This window comes from Gastrolobium bilobum, unplaced genomic scaffold (assembly GCF_033153095.1).
Source record: "Gastrolobium bilobum isolate Gb01-03AN ecotype WA unplaced genomic scaffold, APGP_CSIRO_Gbil_v1 utg170299, whole genome shotgun sequence".
Taxonomy (NCBI): Eukaryota; Viridiplantae; Streptophyta; class Magnoliopsida; order Fabales; family Fabaceae; genus Gastrolobium; species Gastrolobium bilobum.
This window is the reverse complement of record NW_026899087.1, coordinates 606-24,241: the sequence shown is the minus strand read 5'-3', so window position 1 is coordinate 24,241 and position 23,636 is coordinate 606. Positions and strand designations below refer to the sequence as shown.

The 23,636-nt window shown below is 39.4% G+C and overlaps 3 protein-coding genes across 3 annotated transcripts; all 3 read right to left on the bottom strand.

Moving 5' to 3' along the window:
- Window positions 1-1,980: 1,980 nt before the first annotated feature.
- Window positions 1,981-2,448, bottom strand: LOC133287104 (uncharacterized). The gene has a single exon (XM_061484661.1). The coding sequence runs from the start codon at window positions 2,446-2,448 to the stop codon at window positions 1,981-1,983; it is 468 nt and encodes a 155-aa protein (XP_061340645.1).
- Window positions 2,449-2,481: 33 nt separating this feature from the next.
- LOC133287103 (uncharacterized) lies at window positions 2,482-6,476 on the bottom strand. The gene is made up of 3 exons (XM_061484660.1): window positions 4,296-6,476; window positions 3,372-4,113; window positions 2,482-3,278 (listed from the first exon to the last, which is right to left on the bottom strand). Exons 1-3 carry the CDS (start codon window positions 6,474-6,476, stop codon window positions 2,482-2,484), a joined length of 3,720 nt encoding a protein of 1,239 aa, XP_061340644.1.
- A 16,240-nt stretch (window positions 6,477-22,716) lies between these two features.
- On the bottom strand, window positions 22,717-23,103 carry LOC133287107 (uncharacterized). Its single transcript, XM_061484664.1, has one exon. The coding sequence runs from the start codon at window positions 23,101-23,103 to the stop codon at window positions 22,717-22,719; it is 387 nt and encodes a 128-aa protein (XP_061340648.1).
- Between the last annotated feature and the right edge of the window lie 533 nt (window positions 23,104-23,636).

The following is a 23,636-nucleotide window of genomic DNA, read 5'->3' as shown; positions in this document are numbered from 1 at the left end:
ATATAAGTTCAAAAGCAATTTATCATTTATCATTTCTAAAACAATGCAATGCAGCAGTTAATCATGCCATGTGTGTGAATTCTAATCTACTGGCCAGAGACAGTGCAGGTATACGTCTATCACCTACACACCGTGCAAGTACCACTTGCATTCACCCCGGTACACCGTCTTGTATGGCGCTACATACTCAGGCTTCCCGTCAAGATGAAACAACACATGCATATTAAAAGCCATTACATGTAAAGTTCAATCAACATATCAAATATCCAAAAGCATGTACACAGCATGCATAAACCATACCCCCATGGGACATGGTGGAACCACAACATGGCTAAACCGAGGACACGAAAGCTTACCTTGCAAGCTAACTCCAAAATCCAAGAGTCCACAGCTCAAAGTCAAAACACGGCAGATTCACGATCTGTTATGGACCAATACTATATTAATAATAATGCAACACAAGCATATAACTTAAAGACAACGCCTCTCCTTACGTTTTACGTCTTAGGGCTCCATACCAAGCCATAAGTTCTTAAACACAACGATTATGACTTAGTTCGTTAATTACAGAAGTTCAACTTCATCAAACTAGGGTCCATAAACCCCCAATAGCCTACTGTACACACAGCACAACTACTGTTCCACGAAATCCCAGAATATCCGGATATTCCGCGGGACCATATCTAGATATGCAATATCCGGATATCTAACTGGACATATCCGGATATGCAATATCCGGATATCCATAATCCCATATCCGGATATCACATATCCGGATATTCCTCGGGCACATATCCGGATATTTCACGACAGAATGCAGAAAATGCATTTCGTGAAGATATCCTTCCAAGGTTGGGTTTTAACGATTTAAAGTACCTAAACATGCATTTCTAGGTGTGTTCAACATTACCCAACAACAAGTTATCATCTTTAGGGAAGAAGGCATACCTTGAATGTCTTGTGTGAATAAAGAAGGAGTAAAGGACAATGGATGATGATCGTAGGGAAGAAGAGCAACGATTCCCGGTGGTGGCTGTTATATGTTTGATGATTTGGGTCTTGGGTGTGTGAGTTCTTGAGGAAAATGACAATGGTTGAGAGAGAAGAGGGTTTTAGAGAAGGAGAGGTTTTGTAAAGATTTGAAGTGTAAAAAGGGGGAAGAAGAATAAGGCTTTTTAAAAATCTGATTTGATAGGTCGTGCTTAAACGCAGTGATGGGTTCTTAAGCGCGGAGGGGCTGAGGCTAAAGGCTGGTTTTTGTCTTCAGCGCGCTTAAGCCTCCTTCTGGGGGCTTCAGCGCGCTCCTCGATGGAAATTTTCTTGGTGTTCAACACGCTTAAGCGTCCCATATGGGGCTTAAGCGCGCAGGAGCAGTGACAATCCTTATCTTTATGTGTTTTGCACGCTTAAGCTTCCCTTTGGGGGCTTAAGTGCGCTCTGCGATTGGAATTTGTTGGCTGTGGATCGCGCTTAAGCCTCCTTCCGCGCGCTTAGGCAGAGGAAAATGGTGTTTTTCTTCAATTAGCGTGGTTAAGCCTCCATTTGAGGGCTTAAGCGCGCCCTGGGATTGGAATTTTAGGCTCGAAGAGCGCACTTAAGCGCTATCCTGCGCGTATAAGCGCGCTAAGGCCGAGAGGAATTATGAATTATGAGGCTTAAGCCTCCCCTTGGGGTTTAAACCCTCTATACTTAGAAAAATTCCTTACACATAACACATGTAATTGTAATAAAAATCATGTACCTGAGCATGCTTTATTCCCACTTAGACCTGCATTTTCATCTCAACAAAAATTGATCATCCACCTCAATGTTTTTATTTTTCTATGACTAAGAACTAAATTTTAAACTTACCTAAACTAAAAACTGAAATTGAAACTAAACTAATCAATTTAAAATTCTGAATTTAAAATACTGAAAGCTTAATTACTGGGTTGCCTCCCATAAGCGCTTGTTTTACGTCACGAGCTTGACGTACCTCTTTTACGTTTCTGCAAGAGCAACGGTGGTCGTTCCTCTGTCAATTTCTCCTCCAAGGTATGGTTTCAATCGCTGCCCATTCACCTTGAAGCTTCTGTCAGAATCAAGTGGACTAATTTCCACTGTACCATAAGGACGTATTTCTTTCACCAGAAACGGTCCTGACCATCTAGACTTGAGCTTTCCCGGAAAGAGTCTCAACCGGGAATTAAACAGCAGAACTTGTTGTCCAACTTTGAAGTCTCTGCCTAATATTTTTCTGTCATGCCACTTCTTGGTTTTCTCTTTGTAGAGGCTGGCACTTTCATAAGCTGACAATCTGAATTTGTCTAACTCATCCAGTTGTAACAACCTCTTTTCACTTGCCGCTTTTGTATCAAAATTTAAGAATTTGACAGCCCACAAAGCCTTGTGTTCCATCTCCACCGGTAGGTGACATGCTTTTCCGAACAACATTTGAAACAGTGACATTCCTATCGGTGTCTTGAACGCTGTCTGGTATGCTCATAATGCATCATCTAGCTTGCGAGCCCAATCTTTCCGGGAGCTTCCCACTGTTTTCTCAAGGATACGCTTCAGTTCCCGGTTTGATATCTTCACTTGTCCACTGGTTTGTGGATGATATGGTGTGGCAATGCGGTGTCTGACGCTGTATTTTGCGAGCACATACTCAACTTGTCTGTTGCAGAAATGTGTGCCTCCATCACTGATCATTGCTCTTGGTACTCCATACCTCACGAAAATGTTCTTCTTGATGAAGTTGACTACGACCCTAGAATCATTGGTAGGCAAAGCAACTGCTTCCACCCATTTAGAGACGTAATCCATCGCCACCAATATATATTTATTTCCGTATGAAGTGGGGAAAGGCCCCATGAAGTCAATGCCCCAAACGTCAAAGATTTCAACTTCCATGATATTGTTCAGTGGCATTTCATGTCTTTTTGATATGTTCCTCGTTCTTTGGCAACAATCACAAGATTCCATGAATTTTCTGGCATCTTTATATAAAGTGGGCCAATAGAACCCACTCATAAGAACTTTTACAGTCGTCCTTTCTCCCGCGAAGTGGCCTCCGTAGTCTGAACCGTGACAGTGCCATAGAACATCTTTCATCTCTTCTTCCAGGATGCATCTTCTAATGACTCCAACAGAACATGTGTAGAATAAGAATGGTTCTTCCCACAAGTATCTTTTCACATCACGCAGAAACTTTTTCCGTTGTTGCCATGAAAACTCCTTAGGAATTGTCCCAGCCGCTTTGAAATTTGCAAAGTCTGCAAACCATGGTGGAGTGTCCACTGCAAGAGCTTGCTCATTCAAAAACCATGGCAGTGTGCTGACTGAGAGGACTTGTTCATCTGGAAACTCATCTCTGATTATCAATTATGAACTATCTTGAAGTTCTTCCTCTTGAAGTCTAGAGAGATGATCAGCTACCCGGTTCCCTACTCCCTTTTTGTCTCTGATTTCTATCTCAAATTCTTGAAGTAGAAGCATCCACCTAAGTAGTCTTGGCTTAGCATCCTGTTTAGTCAATAAGTATTTCAAGGCAGCATGATCAGTATACACAATAACTTTAGATCCTAGCAAATAGGTTCTAAATTTATCAAAAGCATATATAACTACTAGCAATTCTTTTTCAGTAGTAGTGTAATTCATTTGTGCTTCATTCAGAATCTTACTAGCATAATATATAACATGCAATAGTTTATCTTTTCTTTGACCTAAAACTGCACCTATAGCATAATCACTAGCATCACACATCAATTCAAAAGGTAATTCAAAATTAGGTGAAGTGATAATAGGTGCGGTAGTCAATTTTTCTTTCAAGAGATTAAAAGAAATCAAAAAATTATTGTCAAAGTTGAACTCTTCTTCTTTGGCCAATAATTTGCAGAGTGGCTTGGCTATCTTTGAGAAATCTCTGATGAAGCGCCGATAGAAACCTGCATGTCCAAGAAAACTACGTACACTACGCACATTAGAAGGAGGGGGAAGTTTTTCTATAAGTGAGATCTTTGCTCTATCAACTTCAATCCCCTTCTCAGAGATCTTATGGCCTAAGACTATTCCATCTCTTACCATAAAGTGGCATTTTTCCCAGTTGAGTACTAAATTACTCTCTTGGCATCTCTGCAAAACACAAGCAAAGTTAGTTAAGAAAACATCAAAAGATGAACCGAAGACAGAAAAATCATCCATAAATATTTCAATAAAATTTTCAATCATATCAGAGAATATGGATAGCATACACCTTTGAAAAGTGGCAGGTGCATTGCACAACCCAAAAGGCATACGTCTGTAAGCAAACACACCATAAGGACAGGTGAAAGTTGTCTTCTCTGATCTTCCAGAGCAACTACTATCTGATTATGTCTCCTGTAGTCGACGCACATTCTCCAGCCGATAATAGTCCTTGTAGGAATCAATTCATTGTTTTCATTACGTACCACTGTAATCCCTCCTTTCTTTGGAACTGTTTGTACCGGACTCACCCATGCACTGTCAGAAATTGGATAGATCATACCAGCATCCAAGAGCTTCACGACTTCTTTTCTCACAACTTCTTTCATAGTTTGATTCAATCTTCTCTGAGGTTGTCTGACTGGTTTCACATCATTCTCCATCAATATTTTATGAGTGCAAAAAGATGGGTTTATTCCTTTCAAGTCTGTAATAGACGATCCTATAGCTGTTCTGTGCTCTCTCAACACTTTCAATAATTTTTCTTCTTCGACAGTTGACAAATTTATATTGATGATCACCGAGTATGTCTTTCTTTCTCCAAGAAATGCATATTTCAAAGTAGGAGGAAGCTCTTTCAATTCAACCTTTGGAGCTCCTTTAGTAACATCATCAACCTTCTTTTCTAGCTTTTCAACCTCTTGTTCTCCTTCTGTTGCTTCAGTTGCATTTTTCAGTAGATCTTCTTCTAATGACTCCAATTCCATCAGTGGTTGGAGTATTTCATCGATAGTATCTAACACTGCATCATTGATTACATCAACCTTGAAGCAATCTCCTCCGTCGGAAGGATGTTTCATAGATTCAAGAACATCAATCGTTACGGTCTCATCATTAACCCGTAACATCAACTTGCCTTGCTCTACATCAATCATAGCCCTTGCAGTGGCTAAGAAGGGTCTTCCCAAAAGTAAGGGAATTTCAGCATCCTCTTCTATGTCTAAGATGACGAAATCCGCAGGGAAAATAAATTTATCAATCTTTACCAATACATCTTCAATGACTCCATCTGGCCTCCTGGTAGATCTGTCAGCTAACTGTAGTGAAACTTTAGTCGGCTTCAATTCATGAATTCCCAGAGCCTTGCAGATGGATAGTGGCATAAGATTAATACTAGCTCCCAAGTCACATAGTGCCTTTCCCACATCAATGTTGCCAATTTCTATGGGAATGCTAAAACTTCCAGGATCTTGGAGTTTCAGAGGTAACTTCTTCTGAATTATAGCACTGCATTCTTCTGTCAAAGTCACTGTCTCACATTCTTTCAGTTTACGCTTTCTTGATAAGAGATCTTTCATAAACTTTGCGTAATTTGGCATACTCTCCAAGGCTTCAGCAAATGGAATATTGATTTGCAACTTCTTGAAAATGTCAAGAAACTTGGAATACTGCTGCTTTTTGATTTCCTCTCTGAACCTCTGCGGATATGGAATCTTTGCATAAGGTGAGAGTTCCAATGGCTTTTCTTGTCTTTCCTGAGCTTTCTTTTTCTCCCATTTGAACTCTTTCTTTTCATGAACTGTTTTCCGTGCAACGGATTCTTTCTCAACTTCTTTCTCTTTTTCTTTTTCAATTGCAGGTTCTTCAACTTTCTTTTTCTCAACTGAAGGCTTGATCACAGGTTTAATTACTATCCTACTTCTAGTGGTAATGGCCTTATAGTGCGCATTTGGGTTAGTGTCTGTATTACCCAGAAGAGTTCCTGGAACTCTTTCAGAAATTTTCCTGGATAATTGCCCGATCTGAGTTTCAAGATTTCTGATTGATGCTTCTTGATTTCTCATTGCAGTTCGGGTTTCTTGCATAAAGGAAGTTGTCTCATTCCCGAAAGTCTCTAAACCTTGGATGTAGTCATTAGTTGTTCTTGAGAGTTGTGTCAAGGCTTTCTCCAGCTTAGAAGGATTACTTTGTGAAGGTTGTGACTGTTGTGGAATAGATGGGTTGAGTTGGTGCTGAGTTGACTTATAATTGAACCCAGGGTGATTTTTCCACCTTGGATTATAAGTATCACCATATGGACTGCTTTGATTTTTCTGGAAGTTTCCTGAATTCCTCTGATCATTCCAGATCCCATTCACTGATGCTGCTTCATTTCCTCCAAGAGCTCCACAATTGGTGTTCTCATGCTCTCCACCACAAAAGTCACAAACTAGTGGAGTTGGCTGTGTTTGGACTGCTGATGCTTGAAACTTTTCAAACATTGATGTGAGGGATGTCAATTGTTGAGACATTGCCTTCTGTGCAGCCAACATAGCATCATTGTTTTCCAGCTGATATATCCCTTTTCTTTGGCTGTGTCGGAACACTTTCATTCTCTAGAGAAGCCATAGATTCAAATAGCTCCAATGCTTGAGTGGGAGTTTTCTGTCTCAATGACCCTCCTGCTGCGACATTAATGACCATTTTGGAAGCAGGTGTTATTCCATTGAAGAATATCCGTACCTTTGGTCCAGGTTGCTCTTCATACTGAGGACATCTTCTTTGCATATCTTTAAATCGTCTCCATGCAGTACAAAGAGACTCCCCTTCCTGTTGGGTGAAATTTGAAATTTCATTGACCAACTGATTATATTTGGTCATGGGGAAGAAGTTAGCCAAGAATTTGGCGGCTAAGTCATCCCATGAAGCAATGCTTCCAGTAGGTTGTTGATGAAGCCACTTAAGAGCTTGATCTTTCAAAGAAAATTGAAACAATCTCAGATGGACGACATCATCTGCTACCCCGTTCATCTTCACTGTGTCACATATCAACAAGAACTTATCAAGATGAATATGAGGGTCTTCTTCGTCACCACCAGCAAATTGATTTTGATGAACTACAGAGAGTAGAGCTGGCTTAATCTCAAAGTCGTTCGCAGCAACATTTGGTCTGATGATGCATGAGGTATTTCTTGGCACGCTCGGAGTGAGGAATACATCCATCAACTCTTCTAGCGGACTGTTGTTGTTGTTGTTATTCTCTGCCATTGTTTCTTCCTCTCTTATCACAAAGCTTGATGCTTCTTTTTCTTATTGTCTTCTTTCTTTGGCTAACTTTCTGTTTCTTTTTGCTGTTTTCTCTATCTCTAGGTCGAATTGCAAGGAATCGGTGTCAACGGTATCTCGCATAAACCAGAAAACAGATTATATAAAAAAATAAAAATAAAACTGAATTTAAATAACAGAAAATAAGGTCCAATCTCAAGAATTAATAGCTACTATTAATGTTGAAATAGTAATCCCCGGCAACGGCGCCAAAAACTTGTTGCTACTTACGGCAAGTGCACCGATCTTACAAGTAATATAATGATTAAGTAAGAGATCGTTCCCACGAGGATTACGGTTCAAGCACCAATTCACTATCGCAACTTAAGTTGGACAATCAAAGTTGTATTTGGAAACAGGATTTGAATTGCAAAATTAAAATATTAAATATTAAAGCTAATTACTCACAAGAATTAAAGACAAGAAATTAAATATTTAAATAAGTTGATAACAAAAAAACGTAGCTAGGGGTTCGATTTCCTTTAATCTCTTTATTACGTTTGAATTCCTTCTTAATGTTAACCGTCCTTAATATCAATCTAATCGATTCTTTCTTATATAATTAGAGCTCAATTCCTTGTTACCCTAAACCTTCACGATCTTCGAAGAACCCTAGTTCCCCGGTTATTCCCCAAGAACATGAGCATTAAGTTCAAGAATCTTAAAGATTACACAAACCCTATGTCTATCCCTAGAATCATAACGTTTACGATGAAGTTATCAGATATGGATCACACACCAACATCCCTATTGTCATGCATTTACCGATGATCATTATATAAGATTCAAGCCTATATAAAGCATTAAAAACAGATAACTTCATTCATGATATAAAGGACAATTAACAGAAGAATTGTTCAAAGCATAATAAATCGACTAAAATCCATCTAACCATAACTACTTAAAGAACTAGCCAGACATAGAAAAATCAAGAACAAAGACAATTTAAAAGCTCCCCCAAACTCCATAGGTGATTGGTAGATCTTCAATATCTCCAGTGAACACTTGACGTTGATCCGTCTTCGCCGCTCACGATCATGAACCTGATGTTTCTCCGCGTTCCCTCCGCCTCTAAGCACCAAGAATTGTTTTGCAATGTAAAAGTTATGTAATTCTGGTCCCCAATGGTCTTTTTATTGGCCAAGAGTTCGTATTCTAATTGAACACCTTGAATGGGCCTAAGTTGGACCTGTCGGGGCGCTTAAGCTTGCTTCACCGCGCTTAAGCACCCTAGGACAGTGATTGCAGATTCGCGTTGCACGCTTAAGCGCGCTCCCACAAGTTACACAATAAATTCTTAAGATTCCTAAGAAAGCAGGAAACCTATATTCAAATCCTAGCATAAACTAAATGCATGAAACACCTAATAAAAATATGGACATTTGCCAAAACTTTTGAGAGTTTGTACACTTCTTTTTATATATGAATAAATAAATAAAAATAATCTAGGGGTGTTCAATTTCAACTAATATACACGCATTGTGGATTCATATCTTGAATCAACAAATATTTGGATTATCCAATGAGTGTAGCTTAGTTGGCAACACATGCTAAGTAGGTGAGAAGAGAACTGATTCCTACCAAATACATATTTAGGGAGGGGTGAGGATATTTAACTATGACCAAGCACCGACTCGGGATTAGTCTTATAGCCGACTCAAAGTGTTGAAACTTGTGGGATACCCGGGGGCCAACTCACCTCAAAGAGATAATTAAAGTCGGTATAAAAAAATAAATATTTCAATTTTTTTGAATCAACGCTAGGAAATTCACCTATCAAGCAAGACTATGTGTGTTAAGTCTAGTATATATAATCGAGTAAAGCCCCTTTTGGATCCCTAACAAAAAACACGATCCTCACTTTCGTCCCTTACAAAAAAAATTAACTTTTGGTCCCTCTACAATTCCAGTTCTTTGAAAATGTGGTCTCTTAGAAATTCAATGAAGAACCAAATTAGTCCCTAAAAAATGACTAATATGAAGCTTTTTTAAAGGGACGAAAGTGGGGACCTAATTTTTTGTTAGGGACCCAAAATGGACTTTACTCTATATAATCTAAAACAAATAAAATCAAGAGTAAAGTCCCTATTGGGTCCCTAACAAAAAACACGGTCTCCGCTTTCGTCCCTTATATAAAAAAAATCAATGTTTGATCCCTCTACAATTCCAGTTCTTTGAAAATGTGGTCCCTCAGAAATTCAATGAAGACCCAATTTAATCCCTAAAAAAGGACAAATATGAGTATTTTTTGTAAGGGAAGAAAATGGGTACTTTAATTTTTGTTAGGGACCCAAAATGGGCTAACAAATAAATTCAATGACGATGACTAAAACATATAATCTCATATAAATAAAATAAGAAAATATAATGAAGATTAATTAAATGAATCAATAACGAATTAACAAAATGAAGTATTTAATCTTGTTTTCTTCGGGTCTTGATTACAAATCATGTCTAATATTTGTCCATGTTTCACCAGAGTGTTGACTACCTTTAGGCTGGCAAAAAATTTAATTTAACATTTTTTAATAAAATAATTATGCATTTATTACATTTTTAAAAAAAAATACAGATGTATTGCACAATGTCACGCCCTTATTGGGCATCACATGTCACGTCCAAAGAGGGCGTCACGTCCTGGTGGGTGTAAGAACCCGCACCGTTAAAATAGAAATTTAATTAATTTAATTATGAGTTAAGAGACAAATTCCATAATTAACTTTGAATAATTATGAGAGAGCTTAAATAATTATAATAAGTGACTAATAATGCTGAAAGTCGCTTTTCTGACGAAAAGTGCAGATACCGGTTCTGCCTCACAATATAAGTGCGTATCGATGAAGTATCCCAGAAAATTATGAAAAGTATGTATATAGCACTAGAATAATATCTAGGACTAGTATAACAAGTTTGGAGTCAAAATAATGAGAACGGGCATCAGAACTGATACCTACTACGTAAAAGAGACCTACAAAGTACTGCGAAAAATATAATAAAAATATGACAAATCCTAGAAAAATGGCTAGGTTCAGAATCCAAAGTTTAGGATTAAAATGATAAGCGTAGCTATTAGTGTTCATACAGTGTGATTAAACTTGAATGGGCTATAAATTGTAAATGGGCTCAAAACCCTAGGCAAAAATTTGAGTTACGTGAGTACCTTGGCTGCTGCCACCTTCTCCTCATTCTGAAAACTTGAGTTTTCCTCCATTGTTGCACCAAACTTCTACCTTTCCTTTTGATCCTTCTCATCAAAATTTGTAAACACTTAGTATTTGGCCTTGTGGAAGTGAGAGGCTCTTGTGAGGGGTGGCTAGGGGGCTGAGTTCTTGAGTTGGGTTATGGGGGGTCTTTATCTTGGCATTTGATGGTGCAAGAAGCCATTCTTGTTGATAAAAGACCAACCTTGATGCTCATTTTCGTGCTCCTTGAAGTCAGAACCATGGGAGCTGCATAGAGAGCTCCAAGAGCATTCGTTTTTCTGTTTTGAGTTTTTTGGTATGCATCACCACCCTTGTTCTTGAGTTTTCTTTGGAAAGAATGAACATTGATGCATGGAACAAGCTAAAGTTAATAACTTAAGGGTGGGTAAGGTTAAACACAACTACAAATGCAGGTATGAGCTTCTAGAAACGTTAAAAGAGTAACCTTGGAAGTGATTGTTGCGTAAAATCGGCAAGTGCACCTATCGTACCAAGTAATAAAAGGGTAAGTAGAGATCGTCTCCACGAGGATTGAGGCACCTAAATTATTTTAACTATTCCTTTCTTGTTGGATGAATAAAATTGATTTGAGAGTAATTGTGTTTGTAAAAATTGAGAATAATTCAAAACTTGTGAAAAATTCAAGGATACTTTTGAAAACTTGAGAATAACAAATTAAGATTGAGAAAATATGTAAAAGAATATTGCGGTAAAAGACACCAACACCTATCTGATCCCCACCTTGTAATATTAATTAGTGTTTACATTTAATTACCCATTGATCAAACAATTCACCATCTATCAATTGATTGGTTAAGCCCTAATTCCTTAGTAATCTTAACTTTATTAACCCTATTAGAATCCTAATCCCTTAGAAATCCTTTTTCAAGTTTATCCTTTAAACCAGTGAATTTTCCACGTTTGCAATTCATGTAACCTATCCCTAGTGTATACATGAATTGTTATTTTACCCTCTGTCAGGAACTAGGATTTCAATATTCCTATTGAAAACCCTAACCCTCGCAATCCCAAAAGAATGATAAATTCTAGAAGAATTATAAGATGAAGAACAAGATAAATTAAATGTAATTGAAATAATTAAATATAAAAATTAACCAAACTACAAGGGGTTCACATCAAGTGTTGTGACCCTTACCACAATAATAAAAGACTAGCCAGACATGTTCATGTCTGACAATTCAATGTGTAGAAAAGAATTCATAAAAGAAACTAATAACCAGAAAATTTTGGAGAAGAAGCTTGCTACGCGTTCTGCCTTCGTCAATTTCTCTCCGTGCAAAAGTTCTTTACATTTGGTTTCTGACTCCTTTTTGTAGCCACTGGCTAAATCAGGTCACAATCTTCCCAAAAGATTTGATTTTTATTTCTGTTTTCGTCCAAATCACAATTCAGGAAACAATCAGCACGAAGCCGCACGATTAGCGCCAGATCCACGCTAATCACGCGGTGAACCAGTGGATAGCTCTTTTTTGGCGCGGTTATCGTGAACACCGTGCCATTAGCGCGAACTACAGTGGTTTCTGACCCTTCTTCCTATCTTGTGGCGCGATACGCGCCATCTTCATGCTAATCACGTGAAGTAGTGGTTCGAAACCCAACTTTTTTTCATGCTTTTCTCCTGTAAAAACATACAAACAGAGTGAAAGTGTGCCTGAAGGAAACTTATCAAGGATTCATTAAAAATACTACTTTTTATCACTGAATTATTGTCAAATCCTTGTTCTTTTTTCCCTGAAATACCTATATGCTGAAGTCACATCAGTGATATCTCGCGAAATGTAAGAACTGTATTCTGTCGCGAAATATCCGGATATTAATATCCAGATATGGGACTTGGTGCTATCTGGATATGGATATCCGGATATGGCCCCGACAAATATCCGGATATTCTGGAAATTTCGAGACTGTCACTGTTCTATTCTGACAGAATGGTACTATGGGTTTATGGACCTAGATAGGTGAGTTGAACCTCTGTAATAATTGAACTAAGTCAAAGTTGCTTAGATTAAGGGCTTAAGGCTTTGGGAAGAAGCCTAATGGCAAGAAACGATAAAGAGAACGTTGTCATTATGTCATGAACTCTTAGATTATAAATATTGATATGGTTGCTGGTCTAAACAGATTGTGATTCAGCTATTTGTGGACCTTGAGCTAGTGTGGACTTTGGCTTGGATATATTGCTTAGAGGTAAGCTTTCGTGTCCTCGATTTTGCCATTGTTGGTTCCACCATACCTTATGTAGGGATGGTTTATATGCATGATGTGTTTTCATGTATTGATATTTGAAATGCTATTCAGTTGTTAAGTGCAAGTGCGTTATGATATGTATGTGTTGTTCCACCTAGACGGGAAGCCTGAGTATGTAGCGTCATACAATATGGTGATTCTGTGGGTGGGTGCAAGTAGCGTCTTGCACTGATTGTAGGTTGTAGACGTATGTAATTTCTGCATGTTCTCTGGCCAGTAGGATTTTGACACACATGACATTATTATATACTGCATTGCAAAAATTTTGGAACTTATACTGTTATACTGCTTTTAGAACTTATATTGCACATGTAATTGAGCTTGGGGTGGAGAGATCCTTGAGGACCCCTTATCTTATTGAGATTTCTTTTTAAGAAATCTCACCCCACGTTTGAGGCACATTTTCAGGTTCAAGTACCTCGGGGGTTGATACCTCGGGTGGCAGGAGGCTGGAGCTTAGTTGACTGATGCATGCTGATTATACTGTTGTGATTAGATGTTGATATGTTTATTGTCTTTATGTTATTATTGAGCTGAGAATTTGTTGGGATTGTTACCTTATTTGATGAGCATAGGAATTGTCCATACCACATTAATGTTAGTTATGCTTTTAGCTTGGTGATGTATAAATTATCAGGATAATGTCCGGACTACGTGTTGTAGTTCCGTGACTAGAAACACATCTATATATGAGGTATTTCAATTAGTTGTTTAATTGCAATTTACATACAGGCAATATTTTATAAAGGATTTAAGTAATCAACTTGGTTATTAATAATGACGTCATAAATGAAAAGAAGAAGTTAGTTCCGCATTTTAATTAAGCGCAGCTTAATACGATGATATGATAACAAACCGGGTATACACGGAGTGTTACAGTGGATCACGCCCAAACCAGGCGTGACATGTGACGCCCAAAAGGGGCGTCACCCACCCACCCTATAAAAAAAACCCTTTTTCCATTTTTACCATTTCACTAGCACCCTAACCTCTCTCCAACCAAGTTGTGCTCTCAACCGTCCGTGGAATTTTTCGTAGCGAAGCTCGGCCAACTTAGGTAAGTTCCTAATACCTGCTATGTATACGTTTAAATTACAGTGCTATGTTACGAATATGTTAGGATTTATCGTATATTAGAGACGTAGAAAATAATGATAGTGACTTAGGAATTTTGTACTATGTTATGAATGTTGTAATGACTTAGTATGATTTTTTGTTACGTAGCTATTATTATTATTATTTAATTATGCTTTGGGGTTTAGCGTATATTAGTGATTTAGAAAATAGTGATAATGACTACGTAATTTGTGTACCATGTTATGAATGTTGTAGTGTTTTAAAAACTTGTTAGTGACATATGTGTTGTTATTATTATATAATTATAAAATTATTAGTGACTTAGGTTTTAGTATTATGTCATTGCGATTTAATTAGTGTCTGAAGTTTAATTATTAATTCATGACAAATAAATTAGTGTACTACGTATTAATATTGTGTCAATAATTAAGAATGATGGTAGAGAAGAGATGTGAAGAGTGCATAGAGTGGTTGGGGATTATAGAGTTTTTTGGCCCATTCACATCCAAGGGGGGGCGTCAGGGCCGCATGTGTCACACCCAAAATGAAAGCAACTGGCCTTGAAGGCCGTAGCATGTGAGAGGGAAAAATAAAATTTTTCTTATGCGGAATCACACATGCAATCAAGAATCATGCTTTATGACAGTATGATGTTACTTTGTTTGTGAGTTCAAAACTCCAAGACGATCAGTGTTAGGTTTGAAGGGTTCAAATCCTCTAACGTTGATCCACACCACCCACGTCAAGATGCAAGAACTCTTCTTGTCAAGCCACCAATTGACCACCACAAAGAGGCTTGCTATGCGCTCAATAGGTGAAGAAGGAGGCTAGGTAAATGTGTTTAGAAGAGTGAAGTCTTCAGCATGAAAACTTCACAAGAGTAGGGAATGGATTGGAGTAGAATTGGCTAGGTCTTTTTCTGAAAACCTTAAGGAGAACTTTCCCCTAGTATGCGCACAAGAGAGTGAGAGAGTGAGTGAAATCAAATCAGAATTTTCACTTAAAAAACCAATGAAAGTGGCGCACAAGAGAGGAGAAAAAGGTGGAGTTGTTGCAATTCAAAATTCCCAACAACCTACCTTTGAATCCTCATGAGACTAGGTCTCTATCTAGTCAAGATTCTGAACTAATGGTCATCATATGACCATCATATTCATGCGCCCCATTCAGCCCCAAAAGGGGTCCAGATACTTTGAGCTGTTGCATTCAAGTTTGAACCAACTAGCTCACTGATTCTCTCAACAACCAAATCTGATAGGAGCTTGTTTGTTTGAAAAAGATGACACTCATCTCCAACCAAAGTGGCGCCCCAAATCAGCCTTTTGAGATCTCCATAGATATTCTCTTGATACAAGGAATTTGTTCCAACAAGATCTCATCTTATCCTTTTGTTATGAAACAACTTTTCATAGCCAATTCAAATTCGAATTCAAATATTTAAATTCTAAATTCAAATTCAAATTTCAAATTCAAATTCAAATTTCAAATTCAAAATTCAAAATTCAAAATTCAAAATTCAAAATTCAAATTTCAAATTTCAATTTCAAAATTCGAATTTCAAAATTCAAATTCCAATTTCAAATTTCAAATTCAAAATTCAAAATTTAAATATTTGATAATTAATTTAACCAATTAAATTAATTAGTAATGTCTTGGACCATCCAAGCCCATTAACCATACCATGCGCCCTCTCCCTCTTAGGTGGGCTTCCAAACTTCATCTTGGGCTAACAACCATTATTAGGCCGAATACCTTTAATGCTAGATCATCATGACAATAAGGTGTTAGTGTGTGACCCATTAGGTCCAACATAGCCACTTACATAAATGGGCTCGGGCCCAACCTATTTAATGACAACACAGAGCACTAGCAATGCTTTGTTGCCCTAGAGCTAGTTAGATTAATGACTTGATCATCCTATTACACATATTTGGTTGCCGTATATATTTCCTTTCGTCTCGGTTACCTTCCCAAAAATCTAGGGTAAGGAAACGTATCAACCCTTACGGTTTAGGGTAAGCTTTATTCAAAATAGGGAATCTTCAATTTACTGACTCTAAAGGCAGATCATCTCATGATCTCTTTTACTATGCACAGATTCTCGAGTCCCTGTAAATTTCATCCCGATTTCTCCGGTTTACAGATAACCTAATCTCTCACAGAGATTTGACGAATTCCTTCAGTTTATCAACCTAGCCCTGTGCTCTTTCAGGACAAGCCCAACAGTGTACCTATGAGTCTCCATGTTCCAGGAAGACGAGGTATACAATCAAAACATGCATTCTAGAACACAGTCTAGGTAATAACTTCTGGTCTAAAGAAAGACATACCCAAATATAAAGAGACTACTCTAATGATACTCTCTGTGAGATTTCCTCATAGAGTCTCTTTGTGGGTCTGTTCAGTGCGAGCCATGCCCTTATAGGTCCACCCACGACTTTAGCTAAGACATCTCCATATCTGTAGCTCATGAGGTCTTTACCTTGCATCCGAATACAAGTAGATAAGTCGTGCTAGTCTTACCCGAGATCACTGATCCCCACTCTTAGTGTCTCTAGACTAGGAACATAAAATTAGGAATAAACGTGTGGTATCCTTGAATCCTCATGATCGTGATCTCATCACAGATACTCAAGAGATACCTGTTCTATTCCAAGGGGTTTATCCAGTTACTCATATAAAATATTAACAATAATCTTGAGACAAAATATGAAACAGGATAAAGAGTGCTTTTATTTATTTGCGACAATATAAAAGATCCACATATGTCCTAATCTAATCAAAAGATTGTCTCTAGGACATCGATATTCTAACAAGCTCCCACTTGGCCTAGAGCCAATCTGACCTAAGTCTTATACCTAAAGCCTCATAATGACTATCATGTTTTCTCTGAGAAACAACCTTTGTCAGAGAATCGGCTAGGTTATTATCTGTGGGAACATAATCCATCTTAACATCCTTCCTATCAATGATTACTCTAATCAGGTGATATCTGCGGAGCACGTGTTTAGATCTTTGATGAGACCTAGGTTCCTTTGACTGCGCAATGGCTCCAGTGCTTTCGCAAAGCAACTGTATGGGCTCATCTACGCTTGGAACCACCCTTAGTTCAGATATGAACTTCTTGATCCATACGGCTTCCTTAACTGCTTCTGAAGCAGCTATATATTCAGTTTCTGTCGTTGAATCTGCTGTTGTCTCCTGCTTGGAACTCTTCCAAGATACTGCCCCACCATTTAAGGTGAATACGAACCCTGACTGTGACTTGCAGTCATCTTTGTCACTCTGAAAGCTGGCATCAGTGAACCCTTTCACTGTTAGCTCATCAACCCCACCATAGACCAGAAACGCATCCTTAGTTCTTCTTAAGTATTTAAGGATGGTCTTGACTGCTGTCCAGTGACCCTCTCCAGGGTCCGACTGGTATCTTCTCGTAATGCTCAAAGCATATGAGACATCTGGTCTCGTACATATCATGGCATACATGATGGATCTAATAGCCGAATCGTATGGAATTTCACTCATGCGATCCTTCTCAGGCTGTGACTTAGGACACATAGCCTTTGAAAGATGTACCCCATGACTGACGGGAAGAAAACCCCTTTTTGACCCTTCCATGCTAAACCTCTTTAGCATCTTGTCAACATACGTGGATTGAGATAAACCCAGCAGCCTCTTGGATCTATCTCTATAGATCTTTATACCATGTATAAAGGTCGCTTCTCCCAAATCCTTCATGGTGAAGCTTTTTGAAAGCCACTCTTTCGTTATTTGTAATGTGGGGATGTCATTCCCTATTAACAATATGTCATCTACATAAAGTACCAGGAAGACGACATTACTCCCACTAACCTTCTTGTAAACACAAGGTTCATCCTCGTTCTTGATAAAACTGTTACTCTTAACGACTTCATCAAAACGAATATTCTAACTCCTTGATGCTTGCTTTAGCCCATATATCGACCTTTGAAGTTTGCATACCATATGCTCCTGATCTTTGATTTCAAAGCCCTCAGATTGTGTCATGTACACTTCCTCCTTCAAGAACCCATTCAAGAAGGCGGTCTTGACATCCATTTGCCAAATTTCATAGTCGTGATATGCCGCTATTGCAAGCATGATCCTAATAGATTTGATCATGGCAACCGGTGAGAAAAATCTCAGCATAGTCAACTCCTTGTCTTTGACGATACATGCTTGGTCGAACCGAGAGATGCTCGGGAATATTTCTTTCAGAGAGCAAGAGTGTAGAGTAGTAATCGGGATTGCCAACAGGAGCAATCTACTCTGACTAAGAGCAACCCTCTTAAACTATACGCAAGCGTACGTATCAAGCAATATAGGGTATTGTAGCCCCAGATTTATCGTCCTCAGGGAGCAGTTGTGAAGTAAGAAGTGCTAAAGGAAACTTAATTTGTAAAATGGAGCAATAAAAGAAATTACTATTCTCAGCTAAGCTTCACAAAGAGCAATCTCTGGGCAGCTAGTTAAACAATGTTAACCATTCTGAACCAGATGAGAGCAGTGAATGACTTAACACGGTCATCGAATAAAAAGGCATCAATTGAAGTAACTTTAAGAGCAGTCAACGAAATGAAAGTAAGAGCATCAGCTGGTAAAACACAGTTCAGTTATCGTGAAGAAAAGGTTGTGATAGAAGTTGAGTTAAGATTAATTTCAGAAAGAAAAAGATCAAGTAGGTGTTACGGGTTCCATGTTTTCATCCCTTTGGTCAACCCTACTTGGTAGCACATTTTACAAGTGGATTTTGCTCCTTCCCTTGTTTTGCTATAGGTAAGCAGAGGGTAAGGCCTTACTCTCCACGTTACACCATAGTACTTGGAGTTATATGAAGGAAACAATGCTGCCTTCTCAAAAGAGCATGGATTCACATGGCAGTGCTCCTCATTCCAGGTGTTTCTCCCTTCTTTCTTCAGGCTAAACTACCCCAGGATTTTGAGAATGCTCCACACGCCTTTGTCAGTGTTTCATTAACCGAGTGGTCCCGGGATGAGGTTGCCAGCCCAAAGGGTTTCACAAAATCAATAAATTAAACCAAAGAGCAACTCAAAATTCATTTATAAAATATGTGTTCCTTACAAAGCTATCCTAAGACAAAAGGGATTACTTCTATGGAACCCTCACCTACTTAGAGGAAGTTAGCTCCTAGTGAGCATTTTTACAAAAAAAGAAAACAAAGAGACAACGAGTCCTAGGATGGGTGCTGATGATCCCTTTTATGAGGATTGCTTGTTCCTTTTATAGGGTTCTTCATTTGATCTCTATTGTTCCTTTCATCAAGGGTCGTGCTTTGTCTAAATCCTCTCCAATGGTAGCTTTACTTCTTGCCAGCTTGGCCTTAAATGGAAGTGGTCCCCCTTGCTTTTGGCTCCCTTTGTGAGTAGGAGTATCGGATTCAGGGAGGCACCTCTACTCCTTCTGCTGTAGCTGACGTGGCGGCTCCCCATTGCTCAGCTTCTTTGCTTTCGTACTGTAGCAGAGGCAGCACCTCCACCTTCTCTGCTAGAGCTGACGTGGCGGCTCCCCATTGCTTCCTTTGACTGCTGTTGTACTATAGCAGACTTCTTTTTCCTTTCTGCGCAACACTCCTTCTTCTCTCTTCATTTTGTGGTTCCTTTTGATGGGCCTTAGGTGTCCTGAACAAAGAAAACTAACCCAATAGTCATATGTGAAAAAGATAATGTTAAATTTGCTCCAGGTCTACCTTAATTCCCACTTTCGGCATTGCTCTGGTCCACTATTCAAAACAGTTGCTTTATATGAAAAGAAGAAGGTTGAAGGGGGTGATTTATAACCAAAACATGGGTTTTGTGGAACAATTTACACTTAATGGGCCTCAACTCTTGAGGACTATCAACACCCCAAAACTAGATATTACTCGTCCCGAGTAATCCTTCACAACCAACAGTCTTCTTGTGACAGGCTAATGCTCCTTGAGATTATCGATGAAGAGTTAACTTAACTCCTCCCATTGCTTCATTAGAGCACTCATCTGACTTGTGAGTTTCACCAGCTTCATTGTGTGTGTGAACTCTTCCATTCTTTTAGTTAGTTTCCCACAGAGTTGCTTCCGGATTGAACTTTTTGGCTTGATTTCTTCTCTTACTTTCTAGCTCTGTTCTCTATTTCTTTCTTTTCAGGTCTTTTAACTGGAAGTCAATTACCCTTGTCTTTGCATAGGGCTAACCTTCAACAGTATGCTCTTTGAGCAGCTCTTGCTCTCACCTTGATGACTTGAGCTCTTTGAGCGAAATTTTGGAGTAGAGGAGCTGACCCTTTTTTTTTTTTTTAATAGGGGCAGAGTAATTTACTTAAACAGCCTGAAGTTCTTTCCTTGGTAACTCAATAAGTCCACTGAATAACAGAGTGTCCGATTTTTGGAATGCTGCTTTTTGTGCATGGTGTTGCTCCAAATCAGAGTGATGCCCTATCTTGCTTTGTTAGAAAATGTAAACTCTTTAGGGAATCTCAAGGAGCAGAATCCTGGGCAAAAAGAAGCATTGAGTAGATCAGGACACTTAGGACGGTAAACTTAGCAAAAATTAAAAACAATATTTAAAAATAAAACAGGGTGGCGAATCCCTGGTACACCACAGAAGTCATTTATCTAAGAGCAAAGTCAGTAACATTCCACCACAAAACTTTCAGGCATTCATTCCAACAGATTTAAACAAGTTAAAAAGGATAGGGAACGAATGAACCTGGGGTCACCATAGCGACCCTTAATGCTCTCCAGTTTCTTGTCTTGCTCCGCTAAACGGAGCAATTGTTATTGCTTCTGGAGGGAAGACATTTGGAAACGGTGGATATGGAGTTTGTCCCTTGAATTTTTCTCCCCAGTTACTGGAGAAGATTTGATCCTGAGCTCGGTAGTACAATCGGAGCTGAATTTCCTCCTCTTTGCTTTTCATCAATTCATCTTTCAAGAGCCTGATCTCCTCCTTCCAGTCTTTCCTGCTTTTTTCGTGGGCTTGCTCCCTTTCTTCCATTTTCTTGTTCATCATCTCTACTGCTTTCACCAGGTCTTTTACCGTGTTTTGCAAGGTTGAGGATCCCTCTCCTTCCTCAATCTTTTTTTTCTGCAGCAGTGGTCCAGCATTTTTTATCTGGTCAAGTTCATTCTGCAAGGCCACCTTTTCTTTGTTGATGAGCAAGCTGGCTTCTTTCAGAGATTGCAGCTCCCTTCCAACTGTGTCTTCTAAGGCTTGCACTTGAGTGGCTAGAAGGTCTGCTCCGAGACCAAACATAGTTTGACATTGAGTCATGTCAGTTGTCTCGACTAGGAACTGCCTTCGTCCACCCCTTGCAGGAGCTATCTTAAAGGGGAGTTTTTCCCTTCTTAGAATTTTCTGAGGTTCTTCCTTCACATTCCCCGAAACTTCAGCTTCCTCTTCTTCCTCCTTTCCTTCTTTTTCTTCTTTCTCTTCTTTTTCTTCTTCCTCCTCACTTTCCAATCCTTCATTGTCTCCGATTCTTTTTATCGTGGACTGATCAATGTCCGACCCTTCTGGAATGATTTCATCTGAAATCGGGATGTTGGCCTTTAAACCAGCCCTCTTGCATATTTCAGTGACCAGACAAGGGAAAAAGAAGGGGGAGTTTCTTGGTGCATTTGCCACCAGTTGTTTGTAGATAATCCTCCCAACATCAAACTTCTTCTTAGTCAAGACGCAGAAGACCAGCACTGCTCTTTCCCAGTTCACTCTAGAGTCGTTGCTCACGGGAATCATACGGGAGTTAATAAAATGCATCCATACCTTTGCTTCGAATTTGAGTTGCTTCCTAGGGATGGATTCCTTAGTTCCCCAGGTTGCTCCCTCTTAGCCTATTTCTCGGAGCACTTCTCCAGTTATGGCCTCATCTACTCGGCCAGCACAGTATATATCGAACTCATCTTGTTCAACAGGAACTGAAGCAGTATTGTATGCTTCGTTGATTTCTTCAGGGGAGAAGTCTACTTTCACGCCTCTGATGAAGAGTTTTGGAAGATCTTCTTTCTTCATTCCCTCTAAGAATGCAGTCATGAAATCAGTGCGAGCCCTTGAGGGAGGCTCAATGAAGAGTTCCCAATCCAGTTCTGCTATATCCTCGGTCAGCCATCGGTCGAGATCTCCGTGTTTGGAGCTACTGAGGACTATGCCCCGTTCTGGTATGACTGTACGGTCGACTGTGGTTTGCTCAGGTTTGAGCTTTTTCCCTGTTCGGGTCCTCTTCTTAGAGATAGAAGCAACAAGTATGATGGCCTTTGGACGTGTCATGGTGTAATGTTCTGAGTATGAGGGATTGAGTGGGGAGTAAAGGTTGGATTTTTGTGGGTTGAAGGAGAAAAGATTATGAGAATGAAATAGTAGTTCTGTGTTTATAAAGGAACGAAGGAGAGGATGGGAAGGTTAAAACGCTCTGTATGGTGGTGATCGTGGCTTTGCTGAGTGGCGGATATGGGGTGGAAGAGCGTCTGCTGCACATAAATGCCTGGGGGAAAGCAACTGTCCTCTGCTCTGACGATTTCTTCTTTTTGAAACTGCTACTCTCGCTTGATTGGATGGATGTGACAACACGACGTGGAGCTATTATCCTTCCGTTGCTTCCGCCACTCGGTTTTCTCTTTCTTTTTTCGTATGCGGCCCATTGCAGGCCCTTGGGTTAAAAGGGGCAAGTGGATCAGCCCAATTAGAACTTGGTTTCACATTGAGGGATCAAATTCTAAGTGTTGGTTGCTCCTTGCTTTTGGGATCAGGTTGCTCAAGAGCAACCCCAAAACTAGCTTCCTGCAATGGTTGGCACGTTAATTTTCTCAAACAAAGACAATAATAATAAAAAGAACGACGGGGAAATAAGTCTGGGTTGTCTCCCAGTAGCGCTTCGTTTATAGTCTTAGCTCGACTTGTTGCTCCTTGAGTCAGACATCAGCTGGGTCATCGAGATGAGAAGTTAGTTTCTCATGCTCCTTGATCCCTCTATTATACTTCTTGAGTCTGTGTCCATTTACCCTGAGCGTTGCTCCAGATGTTTCATGAGCAATGGTAAATGCTCCATTGGGAAGTGCTTCAGTGATTGCATAAGGTCCCTCCCATCTTGATTTCAACTTTCCAGGAAACAGTTTCAATCTGGATCGATACAGCAGTACTTTGTCTCCAACTTCTAACTCTCTCTTGATAAGCTTTTTATCGTGCCACTTTTTCATCTGCTCCTTGTAGAGGTTGGCGTTTTCATATGCCTTGCTCCGGAATTCTTCCAGTTCAACCAACTGGAGCAACCTCTTTTCCCCAGCCATTCTGGAATCCATGTTTAGCAATGTGATGGCCAGAATGCTTCGTGTTGAAGTTCCAGAGGCAAGTGACACGCTTTTCCAAACACCAACTTATAGGGGGAGCAGCCAATGGGCGTTCGATAAGCTGTTCGATACGCCCATAGGGAATCATCCAATTTGTTGGACCAATCTTTTCTATCTGGGTTTACGACCTTTTCCAGGATTTTTTTTATCTCCCTGTTGGACACCTCTACCTGCCCGCTGGTCTGTGGGTGGTAAGGGGTGGCAATTTTATGCTGCACTCCATATTTCTTCAGGAGCAATTGGAATTGTTTGTTCACGAAGTGTGTACCCCCGTCGCTGATAATTGCTCTAGGGGTTCCAAATCGAGTGAAAATATTCTTTTTGATGAACTTCAGCACTTTCCTGGCATCATTAGTGGGGGTAGCAACAGCTTCTACCCATTTCGACACATAGTCAATTGCAACAAATATATACTTGTTTCCAAATGAAGGTGGGAAAGGCCCCATGAAATCAATGCCCCATACATCGAACAATTCAACCTCCAT